The following is a 20,251-nucleotide window of genomic DNA, read 5'->3' on the forward strand; positions in this document are numbered from 1 at the left end:
TATCCAGGGTGTCCCCTGCCCACAGTGATGCAGCAGATGGCACCAATAGTTAACCTGTAGTTAACCTGCTCCACCTGCAGGCTTCACACCTGCCTCAGGTGTTGGGGCTCCTCACGGTAGCCCAGTCCTGCAGCGTACCAGTTTGGTGTCATCTAGGGGCCTGAGCTGGGTTTCCTCATGCAGGTGGGTGATGGTGATGTTACATTATTAAGTAATTGTTAATTAACATCACCAGCCCTGGTATCAGCCTGAGTGGAAAGCCCCTGAGAGCAGCTGTGGACTGTTTTGTAATGTGTTGACCACTTTCTGTGCCCTGCTGCTGGGATTTAACTCAGGTTGCGGTCCACCTGCTGAATCCATGTGTTCCTTAGGTTGCTTCCCTGACAGCTTACTGGAGGTAACCGCACAGCCTGTGGAGACGTGCCCATATTGTGGTAGGGATTGAACCTATTGGTAACAGCTGCGGGACTGAATAGCACAGATACACCCGGGCTGAGGGCGTTTGCTGACACAACCTTCGAAATCCTCCGGTGTTCCAGCACCACACATTTCATGGATCGCTTTCAGAATGTCAGCTGCGACTCCAGAACTCTGGAGCCCCGGAACGCTTCTCCAGAACGCCAGGACCGCAGCCACCCAGCCGCGATGGACCCCTCATACCCCACAGGGGCGTTAAGGCTCAGCTCCGCCCGCCTCTCCGCCCGCCTCTCCGCCCGCCTCTCCGCCCGCCTCTCCGCCCGCCTCTCCGCCCGCCTCTCCGCCCGCCTCTCCGCCCGCCTCTCCGCCCGCCCCGCCTGACTGACAGGGAGCCCCCCCGTCACGTGGCCGCGGCAGGGCGGTGTTACTCGGCCGGGCCGGCGGTAATGCCGGAAGTACAGCGCGGGGCAGCGGTGAGCGGGCGTTGAGGGGCGGGAGCCGGGGCAATGGTCACGGCCCCTCAGCCCCGGTCCCTCGGTCCCGGTGGGGTGCGGGGGCGAGAGGCGGCGGCGGCGGGCCCCGCGGTGGGGCCGTGCCCCCGGGGGGAGCCTCGCGGGGCGGCCGTGCGGCTCTCGCCGCGGGCTGGATGCCCTGAGGGGCAGCGGGCGTCCGGCGAGGCGGCCCCCGGGCGTGAGGCGGTCCCCGGGGAGCGGCGGGGAGTTCCCGTTCCCTTCCGAGGCAGCGAGGTCCGCAGCGCGCTTCGTGCTGTGCGCCAGGGCTGCGCTGTGGAGAAAGTGTGTGGGTTTTAAGGGGTTGTGCCCGTTTGGTTCTAAGCCTATAGCTTCGTGGTAGTTTTAAAGGGAATTAAGCCGCTAAGCGTATTTTTGCAGCGCAGTGATAGCGTCCGTCCTCAGGGGGAGGGCAGGTGTCACTGGAAGGCCTGGTGTGTGCCCTGGCTATGCGCATTCCTACGTTAGAACGGCTCTTGTGTGTCTGCGGGTTTAACAGCAAGTGCAAGGACCTAGGCAGTGCCTCTCCTCTCCCAGTTACCACTGCTAACTGCGCCGGCTGCGTTCCCTGCCCGCACACGGCTCGGGGGTATCTGAAGCATGCTGGTACGTCCTGCTTCAAGCATGCTTCTCAGCGGGGCTCTTGTGAAATTCCAGGTTGGCTCTGCACGTAACGCTTCTGATGGATCTTTTGCTTTATTCCTCATGCTCTCCTCGTGGCTGGCTGTTAGCACTGGTAACACCACGTGAGTTTCTGTGTGCGAGTTCCATAAAATGTATCTGCAACATGTATGTGTTATTTCACTATAGTAAAAGTTGTTACACATTTACCATGGCTCATTGATCCTGCATTAAGAAACTACATGAGTGAGTGTTTACATCAAAATGCATTAGAGAATATTTTCAGAAGTCTCAATGCGTCAGAAGTGATCGTCTATGCAGTTCTGTTTACATCTGTATAGTGTAGTGAGGTCCCCTGGTTTTGTTCTTCCAGTTTCATAATAGCAATGATTTAGATACAGGAATAACGACAATAAGTAGGAAGTCACTCCGTCCCAGTGGATGCTTTTAGGTGGCGATTTTCAGTGTATGGTACTCCACTACTGCCAAGGCTTGTCATCTGGCTTCTTGGTCACTGAAAATGTTTTACAGTACACTTCAGTTGTTGCATATGTTGTGTACTTAATAATAGAAAAAGCTAAAGTAAAAGCTTTACCTGTTCCAAAGGCTGAACAAGAGCAGCAGTTACATAATGGTTAATTCTCCTGGGTATAGGAGATGCTTTTATTACCTAGCATGTTGTTTTTATGCTGGTAAAATGATTAACTTAAAGGAAACTGAAAACGAGTAAACCTCTAGTTATAATAGAGGTTGTCTGGCAAGGAAAGTAATGACTTTATTTTGCTTTTTTTGTTATTAGTTATAAAAAGTATTAAAAGTATTAAGTATTTCCAAACTTGCCTCAGAAAACAAAGAGGGGAGGAGAGGGTTTAATGGATTAGTATTGACCAGGCAGCTATTGAACCTCTGATTAAAAGCATTATTATAGAAATCTTGGCGTGATGTGCAATGTAACACGACTCAGGTATTGCTAATGTCTACACAACACACAATTGTTTGCCTGTTTTACGATGAGTTTTCTTTTGTATTTAGTTGAAAAACAAAAAATTCTGTAAAGCTTAAGACCTATGTAGTTGTAAAAGTTAAATGAACTGGTTACTAATATGTACATTGATGTGACTGTTACATCTTACATGCAGGAAAAAAAGGTTTATGAAAATGGTCAGAAAATTCCATATAGTCAATTCTACTACTTATAGTCCTTGTACACGGAAATTTTCAAGAAACTAATTTTCTTCATGCTAATAAAAGTGGCATGAGAGTTTTTTATAAGTAAGCCTTCAGTAGTTCATGCTACCACAAATTCCAGCTGTTAAGAAAATAGGGGAAAAATAAAATGAAGTGAAAGGAAATGGCATGTTTGTAATATGCTGGTTGAAGTAGACATAATGACAGAACTGAAATATACCATTACCTCGATGGAAAAACGTGGAAATCATCAAACTTATACCAGAAAAATACATAATTTACCAGAAAGTAAGAAAAGCCTTTACAGTAGGAGAAGGAGATAATCTGTATAATTTTAGCATAGAATGAATAGCATGGATTACCTCAACTTTTTTAAAGAAAATACTGTGAAAGGAAATGCATAACTTTGACTTTCTTAGAACAATTTTGGCACATTTGAGAATTTCTTTCAGGGAAGAGGTTGGCAATTTGACAGTCACTAAGAAATTAAATGCACTTTTCATTCCCTTACCCCTGTTCCAAAAAGAATGAAAGAGAATTGTGAAAGCTCATCCTGTTGCACAAGTGACCTCATGGAACAGTAATCTTGGAACTGTTCAATTTAATCCAAACTATGCTACAGCACAGGAGCCCTATCCCGATTTTTCTGTATCTAGAATCGTACCATTGAAGGATTTATTTCCAAATTATTATTCCAGAATTCAAATAATTGATTTGATAGGCATTGTGAATAAAACCAAAAAAGGTAGCGGTTGATTTCCTTTCTGCACTTAGAAAGCAGAAGTTACTAGCTTTGTAAAAGGATGTATTGCATCTTATTTTTAATATCTGGCAAGTCCTTGTTCTGCAACATTTTTGCTTAAATTACCTAGATAGTCTAAAGCAATGGAACTCATAACAGGCAGACCTTCCCTCCCCCGGGTGTGCATTTGAATACTTTGTGCTGTTCCTCCACATGTCAAGGACTGTCTCTGAAACTTGCATCTTAACCTATATAGGCATAGGCATCAAGAGGAATACTGACAGTAACAAGGAGCTTCTCAAGCAGAGAATGTCAACATTATATGATGAGTTGTGGTGGGGAAGGCTGAAACACCTCATGGCAAAGTGGATGCTGGTGCTAATGTGAGCAAGGGGACCATTATGTGTGGTTGAAGTAGAGGCACGCAGTTGCCCAGTTTAGCTAATATATTCCTCGTTCTGGTGTGGAGTCTTAAATTCAGAAAACCGTGTCGTGAATTGAAGATTCGGCTTATAGGAATACTGATATAGAATAGTGATTTCTACTGATTTTTTAATTTTTTAAAAAAGTTCTACTTGCACAAAGTCTATAGAAGGGAAAACCTGTAAGAAAATCTAGATTTGTATATCACACTGACTTTCAAATGGCAAGTGAAGCTATTAAGGAAGTTTTAGGTTCTGTTTCCAGCTTTGCCCTTCACTGGCTGCAAGACTTCTCTTGGTTTGTTTTCCTCTGCTAGTTTTACTGCTAATCTGTAAGTTCTTTAACTCATCACAGGCTGAGAGGTGAAGAGAAGACCCAGTTAAATGAAATGTATGAAGTGTTGGTTTGGATTTTAAATGCCATCAGAACTTAAGTAGTACTGAGAGCTTTTTAGTCTGCATTCTTTCTGTTATATAGATAGGGTGTAGTGTTTTACTATTTTTATGTGCAGCAGCAGCACTGTACAAGTTATAAATCAGAAGTACGTGGTTCACGTGCAGTATCCCATGTAATAGGAGAAATCATGGAATGAGTGTCAGAAAGTCAGGTCCTGTTAGGTAGCTTGGCCGAAGAGAACATAAACTCGTATAACTTTACATACAAGAAATTGGAAGGACTTTGTTTTGACTGCAGAGACCTCTGATGAATGACTTGAAAAGTAGAACTTACTTAGATGTTCAGAGGAGTAAGGCTTTCTATACTTTAATACAACGAAATGTATTAAAGAGAAACTTTAAGTAACCAAGAGTATCGTGGTCAGTTGAGTATATGCTTATACGGCCTGTCTGCTTTTACAAAAACTTGTTTCTTTGTTTAACAGTGAACTACAACCATGGCAACTGCCAGTAATGAGGTACACCATCCTGTAGATCCTGGAATTTCAAAGCTGCAGTTTGCTCCCTTCAGTAGTGCCTTGGATGCAGGATTCTGGCATGAACTAACCCAGAAGAAACTCAATGAGTACCGACTGGATGAGACTCCAAAAGTTATCAAAGGATATTACTACAATGGTAGGCAGAAACAGAACATCGTGCTTAGTAGTTTGGGTTTCTCCTGTCATTCCTTTAAGTAGCTGTGTAACGTATTTTAGGTATTTTGCTGAAACATTGCTAGAATTAGAAAACACTGCTGGATGAGCTGTGAATCCTGCTGTGTCTGTGGGTAATTGATAACTTTGATTATTCACTCTTTTTGTAAATACATGTATTTTCTTTAAAAGACGCATGTTGCTTCTTTTTGTCTAGGTGATCCATTGGGCTTGCCAGCTCGCCTGACATTGGAATTCAGTGCCTTTGATATGTAAGTGTATCGTGGCTTACCTTAATTCAGATATGGAGACACTTTCTTGTATAACAGTAATGCTTTTACATAGAATGTCACTTGGGCAAATTATATGTAAACGTACATTTTCATGAACTTTATAACAGTGGAGATGCTGCTCTGAGTCTCAAACGCTAACACCCTGTTTTTGAAGTAGTGTATTCATCTGAAGGGCCAGGTTTCAAATATGCTGGCAAGTCTCAATTTCACTCACTGTTTATATGTGTTTATATAATACCCTTTTTTCCCCCCGTTTCACAGGCTCTTCTGTGTAAAGAAGGATATTTCAGTCATCTGATTAATTTTTTCCGTGGAACTTTATTTACTTGAATGTTCTTTCTTAGAATTAAGATCTCAAAATAGCTTTTACGATCCCTGGTTGTTACATTGCGATATCTTTGAAAGTATTTAACCTTTGACTGGAATTTTGTGATTTTTGGTTTTTTTTCGCTTTTACTCCCAAAGTGAAAGCTAGAACAAAATTGTCCAGTGTATGCAGCAAAAGTGAGGTGAGAGGGGAGATCTTTTTTTCCTCTTCTTAATTTTCCTTTAGAACAAAAGCTTAAGTTAGTGTAACTAATGTAGGCACAGAAGAGGTCTTCATAGTTAATGTCTTTTTTGTTTTAAATTGTTGGATCACAAAGTTGTAGATCACAAAATTGACGTTCTCTGCCTTGTTTGGTCAGGATGTTAGGAGCCTGGTGAGGAATAGTGCGTTTTGAGATAATTTCATAGGACTCTACTCTGTTCATTTTTAAGTAAGGACCTTTCGGCATTATACTGAAAGCTTGTTCAGTAAAGTGCAATTGGAAGAAATCTCTGATATGGGAACAGGAATTTCAGGTTAGGGAAAAATGTATGGTACCATGGTATTTGATCTCAGTGTTATAAAAAATAAAATGATGGAAAGTCCATTTACATAGCATATAATTATTCCTTCTGCTGTAGGAGTTTCCTCTAATTGTTTCTGTACCTTAGGTAGTCAGTTTAGATGATGAAGTTCTATTTTAGCTTTTCCAAAAAAAAAAAGTAAACTATACATCACATATACAAACTGCTGTATGTGGGCTTTAGCAGTCATCAGAATCATCAGTTCAGGAGTATGATGTTAAAGGATTCAAATCAATTGGATCTGTAAAGTTATTTACAAAAAACAGGGTCTCTAGCTGCTGATGTTACAAACTATATAAGCTACTCAGGCTTCTGTGTGGTTTAGGCTTCCTTGGGGGTGTCTTTTTAAACACAAAATTTTAACTAAATATCTGTTGATGTGAATGAAGTATTGACATGTAAAGTTCAGTCTTAACTTTTTCTTTGTGGATGTCACATTTGTCATGAGTAGTTTATATTTGAAATTAATTTTTAAATCTTCCTTCAGTCTGATTCAATGCTACCTTGCTAGAAACAATATAGATGCCTGAACTGTTTTTGAAGTCATCATGCACAGGTTCTTATATCAATCCGTATTCAATAAAGCATGGTGATCATAAAAATGTTTTTAGTAGAGCTTTTATTAGCTCTTATTACTGTGCCTCATCATTTTTCAGCTTCTGGACAAACCTACAATGTAGGATAACAACTGCTGCTTCTGCTGACTGCGTTAAAGACCTTAGTATACAATTCCCAGAGTTTTCTGTGTTTTATTCAGGAATGCTTCAATACCAGCACGTTGCTGTCCTGCTTTCGGAACATTGTATAATACCAACACTTTTGAGACTTTCAAGTCTTGTGATAAGAAATCACTTCTGGAGAAAGAAGCAAATGAGGTAAGGTTAAAAATCAAATCAATTGGTAGAGAGAGAGTGTTTGAAAATAGCCAGTGAAGCGTTTTATAGTCTCTGACCTGAATATTGAATATACTGTCCATACTCACCCATATAGTAGCCTCAGGATTTAAATTATTATGGAGACAATAGTTTGATACTTGTTCTATTTTTTTTTACTGTTCTTTGCAAGAGAATAGCAAATTATACTTGGAGAACTTAATTTCATGTTCTAAGCCACAATTTAAATTTCATGGTGCTACCAGAGGTGCCAGAGTACGTTTTATAATTTGTTTTGATACTAGAAACCAGCAAGTGTCTGGTTTAAACTGTAGGTTGCTTCAATCCATCTCTGTGACAAAGTGATGGGAAACAGCCAGAAGATTGAGATAAAGTGAGAAAAAGGTGTCTATCAAAGGAAGGGCTTATCTGCTTGCACTGTAATCAACTAAATTAAATGTCATGGCTTAGGGACAAGAGAAAATCAGACAAAGACAGTCTTTTTATTTTGGAGAAAGTGTACTTTGACTAGTCTTTGATTTCCTTAAATAGACTTATTGGATGCCTGCTGGCTTTGAGTAGCAGTTTTCCTGTATATCTTCACTCAAGGCTTGTATTCCTGTGGTGTAGTACTTCCCTGTCAGTGGCAGATACAATGCAGTAACTTTAATTATCCTCAGAGAAACTGGGAAGGTCAGAAAGCTTTATTCACTCTTGCAGATTTATTATTATTTTTAAGGCAAAGATCGAACAGTTCTTTCTCACATGTTATAGCTTCTTGTCTCGCCAACGTGCTGTGCATTGCATTCCTTGTTGTCTCAGTTTTTAGTTAAATCTCATACTAGGTTATTCACAAATCTAGTATCTGCAGATCCCATGAATGAAACAGAATAATAAAGGGCTATATTAGCATCACAGTATGTTCTATATTATGGCAGTGCTAATAGTTCACATACATGACAGACTTTTCCTGCTGAGATGTGTTTTGTTTGATTTAGTTCTCCACTTGGTACTCAGCATTCATAGTTTGTGTTAGATAGTACATGCCTATGGTACCTTTAGAGTCCTTTTAGTGTGGATAATAGCATGGATGAGATTAGATGGGAAAGGATCCCAGTGGATTACTGGGAGTATTAATTTCAGTATTTCTTCTGCAGCTGGATGATGAGAAATTTCAGCTGTTCTCATATTGTCTTTGTATTTTCTGTCCTTTCTCTTCCTTCTTGGCCCCACAATCAATGACAGATATGGGAATCGATAAAATCTGGAGCTGCGCTTGAAAACCCTATGCTCTTGAACAGGTTCCTGCTGTTGACGTTTGCAGTGAGTAATGATAATGTCTTACATACTTAGAGCATTGAAATGGAAAAGTAGTAGTTCCTTTGTAGGAGAAATAGTGGATTATTATTGCTATATTAATGTTATTAGGATCATTCTCAGACATTTAATATATTCCAGAACATTAAAAAAAAAAAAAACAAAACAGAACCTCTAATAAGTCATTCACATGTACATATATGAAAGATTTTAGAATGTATTTGACTTGCGGAAAACGGACTCCACAATCAGTAAGATTGTAAAGTAGGTATGTTTATTCAGCGCTGGGCAGCACGGGGGGTAGTCCCGCCAAAGTCATGTGCGCCTGACACAGCTATTTGCTGTGGTTATATGCAGCAAAGAGTTACATATGCATGAAGTTTCACAATACGCCTATACATATTTATAACCTGTCCCCACTTCATATTAAAATTAGTTCCAAGGAGTCATTTACATGAACTCCTCCCACCTACGCTTGCGCAATGTCTCCTGGTGGTGGTCATCAGGGGTTGTGGGGATGAAGGTTGATGACTTCCTTGTCACCGCTAGTTGACCTCTTGTCTTTGCACAGACTCAGTTGCTCCTTGGCTCTTGTCCATCCGCAGGACCAGTTTCTACCAGTTTAAGACAGGCTCACACCCTTGTTAGGAGACTGACCTTGGTAAGGGGCCCAAGGCTTCTTGCTATAGTTAATTTGCACAATGCACCATAGCTAGCAAAGACACTAAGTAGCATCCTAGTTTAATGCCATCAGCGCTCTCTCTCTGCTTGATAAGATTCTCCTAACTCCCTCTCTCATATTCTTTAAAAAATGCTGATGCCATCTCAGCTCGTTTTCTTCAAATGTATGAGAGTGACTGCCTTACAGATTGTAGTAAAACAACTTTCGTGTTCAACAAATTTAAACTTCTAATGCATAGTGCTCCAACTAACAAGAACGAAAGTATTGTACACGCAGTCTGTTTAAATCCTAAACAAAAATGTATATTGAGAAAGGAAGTCTTCTAGTATTTTTTCATTATTTTTTTAAATAATTTTCAAGTAAGAACTATGGTTAGTATCATCAAGCATCAGTAATGATCAGTATTTCAAACAGTAATTTACTTCAATTTTTATATGTTATCTAATCTTATTATCCTTTTTCTAGGATTTAAAAAAGTATCACTTCTATTACTGGTTTTGCTACCCTGCTCTCTGCTTCCCTGATGGAATACATATAATTCAGAAACCGGTGTGTCTTGGTGACAGGTTCTCTTTAAATCAGGTATACTTAATACCAAATGTTATGAACTCTGTAGCATGAAGGGGTTTTATGGGCTGTAAAATGTAGGGTTTTTTTTAGCACGTATTGAATTAATTTGAAAACCTAATTTCTTTTAAAATCTCCTTATTTCTATTTGCTTTTTTTGTTTACCTCTTTTTATTGTATAAAATCTGCCACTTTGTTTCAGCTTTATTAAGTTAAATGCAGATGTGGCAGACAATTCTTGGAGTTAGTTATATTTACCTTAATTTTTTCTATTCATCTTATTGATTATATAGCCATGTTCTTGAAACTTACGACTATTTAAAGAAATGTTTTAAAAGGGACGTACTCAGTGTGTGCTTAGTCATTAGCAATTACAAAATTCTTCATAATATGTATGATTGGATGAGAAAAAATGGGTAGTGAGTAATATTATAGTAGAAAAATTAATAATTTTCATAATTTGTTTCATACTTCAGTGCAAAAGAACAAAAAACCAACTTTCCCAAATGTGCCTTTTTCTCTGGCAGAAGTTGAGAAGTTTTTGGTTTGAGAAACCAAAGTTCTGAGAAACCATGAGAAAGTTTTGTTTTTTTTCAGTGGAAAACACTTCTCTTATTCTCATGCGACCCTTGCTACTCTTATAGAAATAAACACTGAAAATATTCCTGTAATTGTCCAAAGATGGTTGAATTTCAACTGAACACTGGAAATAGATGACAAAATGGATTGAATGATTAAGTCTCTATGGTGTAGTATGGTGATCAGTGTTTACCAGTACTTAATCCTGTACTGAGTATTTTTGTAGTTTGGAAACAAATCAGAGAACTGTTTGCATGCTAGTGGTAGAGGGGAATGGATTTATTTATCAAGCTGTTGTGACTACCAAAATTATTTTTTTAAACTTCTGTTGGTAGATCAGTTTGTTGCAGTGGTGACAATGCTCATTTCAAATTTGCATTGACAATTGCAATTTTAGCAACTGAATTTTTGATTTCAGTTACTGTGGTAATAATGAACTTTGAAATTGTTTTAGCATTTGGGAATAAAGCGCATTCAGAAATTTTAATCTTTCTGTATAAGAGCATTACAACTGTTGGTTTCAGTTATCTTTTGCTTTTAGATTCAAGCACTGCAGAAAGCATATGATGACCTTTGCCAGACAGAAAGGGTTACAGCCTTGCCTTATTTTTTAATCAAGTATCACGACAATTCTGTGGTGATCTCTCTGCTCAAAAAGTGGGATAGTTTCTTTCAAGACCAAGGAGGAAAGGTAATGAGAATTCTGCATCTTTTAATAACCTGCACATGTTTAATTTACAAATAATTTGAAGAGTGTCTATAATGCTGAGCTGGGCAGTGTGCTTGGCCAATGAATAGATTCGGTAAATAGCTGAAGACCACCAGCTTGGCTTGATTTCTGTGTCAAGAGTTAAGTGTGTCTAAGTTCTTACCTGTAAGCCAAGTTACATTAGATTAATGGTCAGTTTGAAATCTGGGTTCTTCATGGTCTTTTTACTGTCTCCCTTGTTATCAAAACAAGAACAACATAAGTTTTTGAAAGTATTATCATAATGATTAAAGTTTTCCAATCACTGACTACAATGCTATTATAATGTAAAGCACTTTTTATTGTTTATCTAATGAAATTCAGTATTCATGTATTTTAAGGTTTTGTTGGATGTGGTAACAGTAGTAAGAGAATACTTAACTAGATAGGGATATATGAAAGAAATCTGTAAATATCTGGAATGTATTTCTTTGTTAATGCCTTTTTTGGAGGGATATGCCAAAATTTTAGAACTGTCAGATAATATTTATTGAATCATTGATACAGTGATGATACTGACTCTGGAGCCTGTCAGTGTTCAGGGAGCCAGTTGAGCTTGCTCCCCTGGAAGAAAAAGTTTTTTTTTCCTGTTGCTGCATTAACTTTCTGCTAGTTTATGAAACTGGAACAACTTACTAATGTCATGTTTAAGGAATGCAAGGAAGGTACACATACTGTAGTGAAATATGAATGTCTGTAAAGAAGCTAAAATGAGCAACTCTCAAAGCTCTGGCAAACGTTTGACTTAAATCTAGTGTGACCATGCAGTAAACACTTCTAAGTATGTAAAATGCACGTAGTCATTTTCTGTCCAAATGTCTTACGTGAAAAATGGCAGGTAGCTTTTATCATGAACGAAGTATTAGTACGCACAGATGAGTTTTCATTTAGAGCAATTTTTTTTGCAGGTGACAGTTGGAGTTTATGATCCATGTAATTTATCCCACTATCCAGGATGGCCACTGAGAAATTTCCTGATCCTGGCAGCTCATAAATGGTATCTATTTTATTATTTCCCAGAGAGATTGTTTATTTGATTAGAGTCAAATTAGGCATTTTTTTCTCCATGGCATTTTATTTGCATCATGGGTCTGAGGCTTAACTTCATTCTTTGAAATATGCTGATGTTGAGATGACTCACCTTTAGTGGTTCTGTTTTTGTGCATTAACTCTGATTTTTTTTTTTACTTCTGTCAGTTACAAGTTCCTGTTATTCCTCATCCTCACATGTGCATGCTTCAGACCGTGTCAACACCCTCCTTTTAGGCTCTAGGTGTTTTAAATCTGTTTAAAAGTATTCTATGATTTAATTAGTGCCAACTAATAGTAGCCCTAAAGTTTGAATATCAGATACATTACAAGAAAACTTAGAATTACCATCTTGAATTTTTTTTGTTGGGTAAGAGTTGGAGATACATAGTTTTATGCTATGGTATTTGAAGAGTTTAACTAAAATTAGGTTAATGTAACAAGAACATAATTAAGTTGTATTTTCATAGATTTGGCCTTTACATTTTATTACAGACAGCACATTAGGAAGAAGAGATCCTCAATCAGGCACAGCATTTTCTGGGCTGAAGGATGTGCAAGTACCTGGAGTGCTTTACACATTCTAATTTACACATTCTAAGATTCAGAGGTTTTTAGGCATGAAAGCTCTAATTCTTTCATTTGGAGTTGAAACATAAGGAGAAAAAATATTACATCAAGAACTATGTAGTTTTGGTTGTGCCATGGAGAAGTACAGGTGTACATCATTTCACCTAATACATGGTCTGATACTTTTCCGCTTTTCATTCCTATAAATGTGCTGTTTGTCCAGCAGCATTATATAAACAACAGAGGACAGGCTGACACTGTCATTTCATTGGAGCTGTTTCACAACAAAGTGGTCATTTCCACATACTAAGCAATTGTTTTTTTTATAGCTAATAAGAACAATAGTGTTACAGTATTAACAAAATAAAAAAAAACTTATTCAGAATCTGCAAGAGACTGAAGCTTTGTGAAGTAATGTTAAAAGAAAATTCCTTTCCTACTAAAGAAGCTGCATGTTTTTTTTTTTTCAATTGCCAGGGGCAGTGTCCTTCAGACAGTTGAAGTGCTCTGCTTCAGAGACAGAACCATGCAAGGGGTGAGAGACATAACACACAGCATCATCTTTGAAATAAAACTTCCACAGAGAACCTTTGGCCAAGGTAACCAATTTTAAAAAAAAACAAACCTTTCCCTTTTTTCCTCTATCCTTCTTCACTGTGAAGAAGGAAAAAAATAATGCTGTGAAATCATTGCTAACTTATTTTGAATGAATTTAAAATCACTTGAATCTTGGTTAGATTCTGTCTGTAATGAAATGGTTCCTTATTTAAAAAAAAAAAGCTCTCTTTTGAATTAGTAACAAGATTTAAGGAGAATATTTGAGGAAAAAGTCCTGCTGGTATCATAAGAAATACAGAAATTAGACGGCAGTTTACGGTATTTCATGCTATATATAGTGATTAAAAAGTAGTCTTTAGGTTTGTGCATGGTCCTTGGCAAATGCATATGATAGTGAATTTCTGTGATGTAAATTTTCTGTATATTTATAAAAAGGTAAAAGTCTGCTACAGAGTGGAATTGTTTCTTCAGTCTCAGTGACATGTATTTTACAGCAATAAGCTTGTAACATTACAGCATAAACTCAGAGTTAATTTCTACGTACAGGACAGTATCAATTTTTTTCTACCTCGTCTAATCTAAGAAGTTCTAAATGCTTTATGTATGGTAGTTGTAATTTGTTTAATGTATAATTAGGGTATGTAATTCTCTACTGAATTTACAAATGAAGTCTCAGGAATATGGTGAGATGATTGAACTTGGCAAAACTTATTGTAGTTAATTCTGAATTTGCTGAACGCGGCAGTCTGTTTAATGTTCAGGATCATGAGGCTTGATGAGGAATGATGCTATCTCCATTTGAGGTTTGAAGCAAGCTGAACAGGCAAAAACAGCACACCAGGCACCTGATATGGAAGTGCTTCTCCAAGAAGCCATGCTTTCATTAGATATAAGCCAGCAACACTTGTATAGCCACATACACTAAGATGAGGATTATTTGTTTACGCGTTTATTTTTTTTCCAAGAATTTTAAATCCAACAAAACTTTTTTCTATCCTGTGATACTAAGGCTTTCATTTTCTTTCCTCCTTTACTTCCATCTTTGAGAAACAGATTGCCCAAAAGCTGTTGGATGGGAGAAAAACCAAAAGGGAGGCATGGGCCCAAGGATGGTCAATCTTAGTGAGTGTATGGATCCAAAAAGGTTTGTGTATCATCTTCTAGATTTCTGTAGTTTTCTTCAGTTGGGCTTAAGCCATATCAAGTTGAAATGTGAGGACTATCTGTCTGTTAGTTAAGAATATACAGTAAGACATGCATGGAATATTCTTTGGAAGACTATTTGGTAATGTATATGTATCATGCAATCTTTGGATGGTCCTGGTGGAGGTAGGGATCTTATTAGAGCAGAGTGCACTGCATCCAGCAGAAGTGTTTGCACTTTGTGACACTAGCTTAAAATTTCAAAAGCATTATGTAAAACTTAGTGGAATGTGGGTCATAATGTTATAGACCTGTGTTTTTTTACTGAATTCTGTAACCTGCAGGTTGTTAAATATAATGAAAATAAACATGGAGAACAGTTCAGCCTCTTGAAATTGTTAGGATGTGACAGGAAACAGCTCAGGAAACATGATCTTAGTAATTTTTATCATTTTGCACATGGTATATGGCAGGGGATTGAAAACAGTCTAGTTCTACAGCCTTTTGGCTCATCTGCTTTCACTGACTACATGTGGGTGCTTGACTTTGAGATTGTCAGGGCATGTTGACCTAATGATTTAGGTTAACCTATTTTACCTAACAAGCTAAGCAGTTTTTGTCTTGCAATTATGTCAATTTAGAGTAGACATTAGGGAAGGCTCATACGAGGGCTTTTAATTCATTAAGTAAATGCAATTTCACCTTCTTTACTTATATGAACTCACTTCTTTTAATTCTCACAGAATGTTGGTAATCTGACAGCCTTGTCAGTTGTGATTTTGAACAATTGTTCAACAAATAATATGCTAGATACAGGGAAAATTATGCTCATGATGTATAAAGGAATGAAACTGTCAGGAATCTGAGAACATACATGCCTATCTGATTTGAAGACAAGAAAGGCTAAAGAAGCTTAAGAGATTGTATGAGAGGGACAAGCATTACTGTTCTGTGGGAAGCAATATTCACCTTTGTGAGTAGGGATCAGGAAAGTAAATGAGATAGTCATGCTCTGGACGGATTTTTTTTTCTTCAGATATTTTCCCATGCTCTATGGATGGCTTGTAATAATTGTAATAACCTGATTTGATGAGAGCTTTAAGACTCTCTATTTTGATGAATATGTAAAATCTGACATTAAGTCGAACCTGGATTCCTTACCTCATTTTCCTTCAAAAATGTCCACAAAGAACTTACTTTCTTGAGAGAGCAAGTATAATAATTTGTGTTACTTTTTTAAAAAAAAAAAAAAAAAGAAACAAATTTATGGACAAATGGTCTGTCTTATCGTTCAGCTTAACTGGAAAAGAATCTTGACTGAGACACTTTATTTTCATGCTTGCATCAATTTTGCTACTAAAATTTTATTTTATTTTTTTTCAGAAGCCCTTAAACTTCTTTCAGTAGTGATTTCCTATTCTATTTTAAGCAGTGCAGTTGCAGCTTTGGAGAAATAGGTATAGGCATCCCTTTGTATATATTTAGCAGTTTTTTTAATGTAGATTTGTTGGTGAAAGGTGAAGCTCAATTTAAGTATGTCAACCTAATCACTTCTATTTCTTGTCAGGGAACTAAGGCCCTCCTCTTGGCCCATTCATGTCTTCAGAATATTTGTCCATAAGTAGCATGTTCTTGTTGTACTTGAATACCATCATATAGCAGAAAGGTGGTAGAACAATAGATCTCAGACCTAGTGAGTTGGAAAGCAGAATAAGGAAAAGAGATATAATAACTTTGGAGACCAAATAAAACATGGGTTCATTGCCATCAACAGTAAAAACAAAGGAAAGCCAAAAGGCAGCGGAGATCAAATACAGAAGAAGGGAAGGGTGTCAGAACTACTGGCGTGTGCCTTAAGGAAGGAAAGCATAATGAATGGTCTGTCGCATTTCTTTTTCTCCTTTTTAAAAACAACAACAACGAAACTTCCTCAGTTGAAATAATTAATTGCTTTGTTGAAAAAAAAAAAAAGCACAAGAACACATTCAGAAGCGTTGTTGCTATTTATTTTGTGATATAGGTTAGCAGAATCATCAGTGGATCTTAATTTGAAATTGATGTGCTGGCGGTTGGTCCCTACACTTGATTTGGAAAAAATTGTGTCTGCCAAGTGTCTGCTGCTAGGAGCTGGTACTCTAGGTTGTAGTGTTGCAAGGACCTTGATGGTAAGTCTTGAATTAATCATAAGAGAACCTTAACAGAATAGTAATTTGTATTGAATTTACATAAGATTGAAAAATTCTGGAACAAATTAATAAACAAAATCAAATTCACAGTGAAGCACGTGAAATAAGTAGCTGTGCTGTTATTTATTTTCAAGGATGTTTACCACATCCCACTGAATTTTGTAGCTTTTGAGGGATTACTGCTAAATAATATATTTAAGACAGACCAACTTACCTCTTCTCTTAATTCAGAGTAAGTGCAAGGTGGTTGCTGTGAATAGCTTCAAAAGCTTCTGTAGCTTGATCTTGCTAGAAAAAAAATAAAGCTTTTCTTAAGTTTTTGCTGTTGGAGAGACAAAAGTATATGGCTAAGCCCATTGTACTTAATATACAAATTATTTCCTTGTTTAGGGTTGGGGAGTGAGGAAGATCACATTTGTTGACAACGCGAGGATCTCCTACTCCAACCCCGTGCGACAGCCACTGTATGAATTTGAGGACTGTCTTAGCGGTGGGAAGCCTAAGGCACTTGCAGCAGCAGACAGGCTACAGAAAATCTTCCCAGGAGTGGTAAGACTAGTATTTAAAAGTCTCTTAATAAAACCCTTAATAGAGTACTGATGACTTTAAATAACTCTACCAAGTTCTTGTATTATTTAAGAATTATTGTCAGCACATGGGGTGGAGGAGGAATGCTAAATACATTGCTTATTGATAAATTTATAAGTGTTTTAACGGATAGGAAGTACTTGAAATAAACTGTATTGAGACAGTAGATATTTCTAATGATGAAATATAACTAAGGATCATCTGAATCATCTTGTGGCTTGTGGATGGTGATGTAATTTTTTTCCATGTCTATTATGTCCTATGAAAATTAGGGTAGTAGTTTGTAACAACCTGGGGAAGTTAGCAATACTTTTGGCCAAAGTACTGCTCTTTTGGGGAACCTGGAGGTAATAACTTACTATCAAAATGAAGTAGTCGAAAGGGAACAAAATATAAGAATTATATATATATTTTTTTTTATTTTGGAAGTGTTATGATGAAAGATCCACCAATGCCAGCCTTTATCCTTTTCGACACCAGGAGCATGCATTATATGAACATTATTCAGTGCACGGGTTTAAACACTCCTACTTTTCAGTGCTGAAAAAACTAGATTTAAATATATATACAGGTTTCTTCTATATCTGTACCCTTCTTTTGGGGTAGGAATTGATATTGCCTATAATTTCAGAATAGACACACTCACAGATTGCTCTATCATAAACAAAGTTTCTTTACACTCACCAGGCACTTGGTACAGGTCTCACTGAGCTGTTCATATTTTTTTTACTTTGGAATTGAGACTGTCTTAGAGTTGGTAGCTATATTTACCAGAGCTCAACTGACAAGCAGTATCTTATCCACTGAGTTTAACAACTAAAGGAGTTATGTACATACACTGTACAATTCTGTATTTAAAATGCTTCTGTTACTAGCCAAAATATTTGATCTATGAACAGTGAAATATAGATCAGTTATGCTGTTGATGATCAGCACTGTTAACAAGCTTTACAGAAGCTCCTTTCCAAACACTTCTAGGTTCATTTTGTTTTGGTTGCTCTGTGTTGTTCTGTTTTTATTTGTATTATTCCTATTATTGTCATTATTTAAGAACTTCAGTACTGGTACAAAGCAGTTACTTGATAAATATTATGCATTCTTTGTTTCCTCATGCCATGGACAGGTCATATCTGATCAGCTTCCAGTGTGACTCAAACAATTTTATAGCTATTTTTCCAGTGTTTGACTGCAGAAGTGTACCTCAACCACTGCTACTGGTGACTGTTTTTTTTTTTCCCCAAGGGACAGTTATTCAAATAACGTTTAAGGTATTGAAGCTGCTAGGTTTGCAGTTATCTCTTTAGCCACTGGACAGAGCATTTCTGTGAATTCTAGTGAGATTTTAGTATTTTGTAAACCTTGTTAACAAATTTCTGTGCAGCTAGTCTTCAACTTGACTTGTTCATTTTAATTTTTGAACAGCAATTACATACTAAATCAGCACTCGAATGCCTTGCAGGGCCTTGGTAAGTTATTCATCAATACATTATTCATGTACAGCATGGATTAAGTTCTATGTTCCTGGCACAGCTTTTTGGAGCAGGTAATGACAATGAAAAGTAAAACCTCCTCCAGTGATTGCCCAGTGTCTGTACTGGTAGTGCAGATCCCAGGCTGTCCTAGCTGGGACACAGTGGAGTTACTCTGTTAAGAGCATTGTAGTTCACCTTGGACTCTACATTTTACTCCTGTAGAAGACTTGAAAAAAAAAGAAAGCATCCTTTGATGCACCCAAATGAATTTCTCCAAGCTGATGTATTTGTTGGTGGGTTACCTGATACTTTTTTTTTTCTTTAGGGATTTTTGTGATGTGTAGAATGTATACTTGTTTCTTCTGGTTATGTAGCTTACCTGGATTTATGACTTGTGCGTGCACTTGGACTATAGAAGATTGCTTTCCACCAACCTTTCTTCTCTGTCCATGTGATTTTTTTTTTCCATGTGATTTTGTTTGGTTCATCAAGCTTTTAAGTTTTGGCTTTAAAATTGTTAGTTGCTTAAGGTACAGTGATAGCCTTGGGTAAGGGCTATGCTTCTGTAACATAAATGGAGGATCAAATGTTCTCTGATACCAGATGGCTGACAGATTGTGGTAGTGTGTTTCCAAATAAGCGAGTGAGTTGTTTACATTGTATATGCTTATTTGGCTCTTTAGCCATTTTCTGCTCAATATGTTTTATCCAAATATGGAGTTGGAAGAGATGGATGTTTCTGCAATACGAACAAGCTCTTTGAGTATCTGTGCAATGCGAGCCTCCAGGCAGCCAAGGCCTGGAGTCACAAGTCTCAGAAGTGGTTTTCTTACGTATCAAGTTCGTGTATGGCTGGTGAAATTATGCGAAAATCAATCAAGACTGTTGTTCTTCTCCTAATGAATTTAAAACATGAGAATGGATGATATGTTGTATCCATCTTAGTGTAACTGAGTTGATATTCAATATCAAATATATACTTAATAGAGTGTCTATCCTGTTAATGTTGTGTGTAAAGTCTGCAAAGACAATCCAGGTCTTATATAACTTCATTTTGATGATAATTGTAAGAAAGATCTGTCTTCTTGCTTTTTCTTGTGATGTTTGTTCCCTCTGGGACCAGAAGCAGTTTAGCTATCTTCTGGTAGTGATTTGTTAGACCTAATTAGCCTCCTGAGAGGCTGGGCTTGTTAGTTCAGGCACAGAGCCACCTGAAAATCATTGGTCTGCTCTCATGATCCAAACTAGTGCATTTGTGTTGAGCTGCTCTGTTTTGGATAAATATAGCAGCTGAGACTACCATTCACTCAAACTTTTGCACTGTGCTTTAGTTTGTAGTATTGATACACTAAGAGATATAAAGAATGAAGTTGCCATTCTGCCAAACAGTAATTAAATTTATATTCTACAATTTGTATTGCACTTATAATAATTCTATTAAATCACATGTTTATCTCTTAATGTGTTTATTTTTTCTATCTCCATGCAGAATTCAGAAGGCTATAACATGAGCATCCCTATGCCTGGCCACCCAGTGAATTTTTCTGAAGTAACGATGGCACAAGCTCGGAAGGATGTGGCTACACTTGAAGAGCTTATTGATGCTCATGATGTTGTTTTCCTACTTATGGACACTAGAGAGAGTCGGTGGCTCCCAGCTGTTATTGCAGCCAGCAAGAGGAAGGTATTGTATCACACATTGATTAAACAGGAGCTGAAATACAGTGACAAGGAGGTTAGCAATCGGCTGTATAAACCTAAAAGACCCA

At 37.7% G+C, this 20,251-nt stretch overlaps 1 protein-coding gene across 6 annotated transcripts in view; it reads left to right on the top strand.

Moving 5' to 3' along the window:
- The first annotated feature begins 796 nt into the window (after positions 1 to 796).
- ATG7 (autophagy related 7) overlaps positions 797 to 20,251 on the top strand; it is a 104,637-nt gene continuing 85,182 nt past the window's right edge. Inside the window, exons 1-14 of one of the 6 annotated variants that reach the window (XM_035558350.2) lie at positions 797 to 890; positions 4,781 to 4,970; positions 5,205 to 5,259; positions 6,929 to 7,046; positions 8,289 to 8,366; positions 8,932 to 9,021; positions 9,508 to 9,624; positions 10,730 to 10,879; positions 11,845 to 11,933; positions 13,013 to 13,134; positions 14,147 to 14,237; positions 16,257 to 16,401; positions 16,813 to 16,971; positions 19,972 to 20,166. In XM_035558350.2, the coding sequence (XP_035414243.1) occupies positions 4,793 to 4,970; positions 5,205 to 5,259; positions 6,929 to 7,046; positions 8,289 to 8,366; positions 8,932 to 9,021; positions 9,508 to 9,624; positions 10,730 to 10,879; positions 11,845 to 11,933; positions 13,013 to 13,134; positions 14,147 to 14,237; positions 16,257 to 16,401; positions 16,813 to 16,971; positions 19,972 to 20,166 (1,587 nt within the window). In that variant the 5' untranslated portion in view covers positions 797 to 890; positions 4,781 to 4,792. Of the gene's footprint in view, positions 891 to 1,148; positions 1,533 to 1,583; positions 1,673 to 3,738; positions 3,861 to 4,780; positions 4,971 to 5,204; positions 5,260 to 6,928; positions 7,047 to 8,288; positions 8,367 to 8,931; positions 9,022 to 9,507; positions 9,625 to 10,729; positions 10,880 to 11,844; positions 11,934 to 13,012; positions 13,135 to 14,146; positions 14,238 to 16,256; positions 16,402 to 16,812; positions 16,972 to 19,971; positions 20,167 to 20,251 lie in introns of those variants that run through there. The other 5 variants (XM_035558353.2, XM_035558351.2, XM_035558352.2 and 2 more) reach the window with 5 other exon arrangements.

The sequence above is a fragment of the Cygnus atratus genome, chromosome 10, assembly GCF_013377495.2.
Source record: "Cygnus atratus isolate AKBS03 ecotype Queensland, Australia chromosome 10, CAtr_DNAZoo_HiC_assembly, whole genome shotgun sequence".
NCBI classification, from domain to species: domain Eukaryota; kingdom Metazoa; phylum Chordata; class Aves; order Anseriformes; family Anatidae; genus Cygnus; species Cygnus atratus.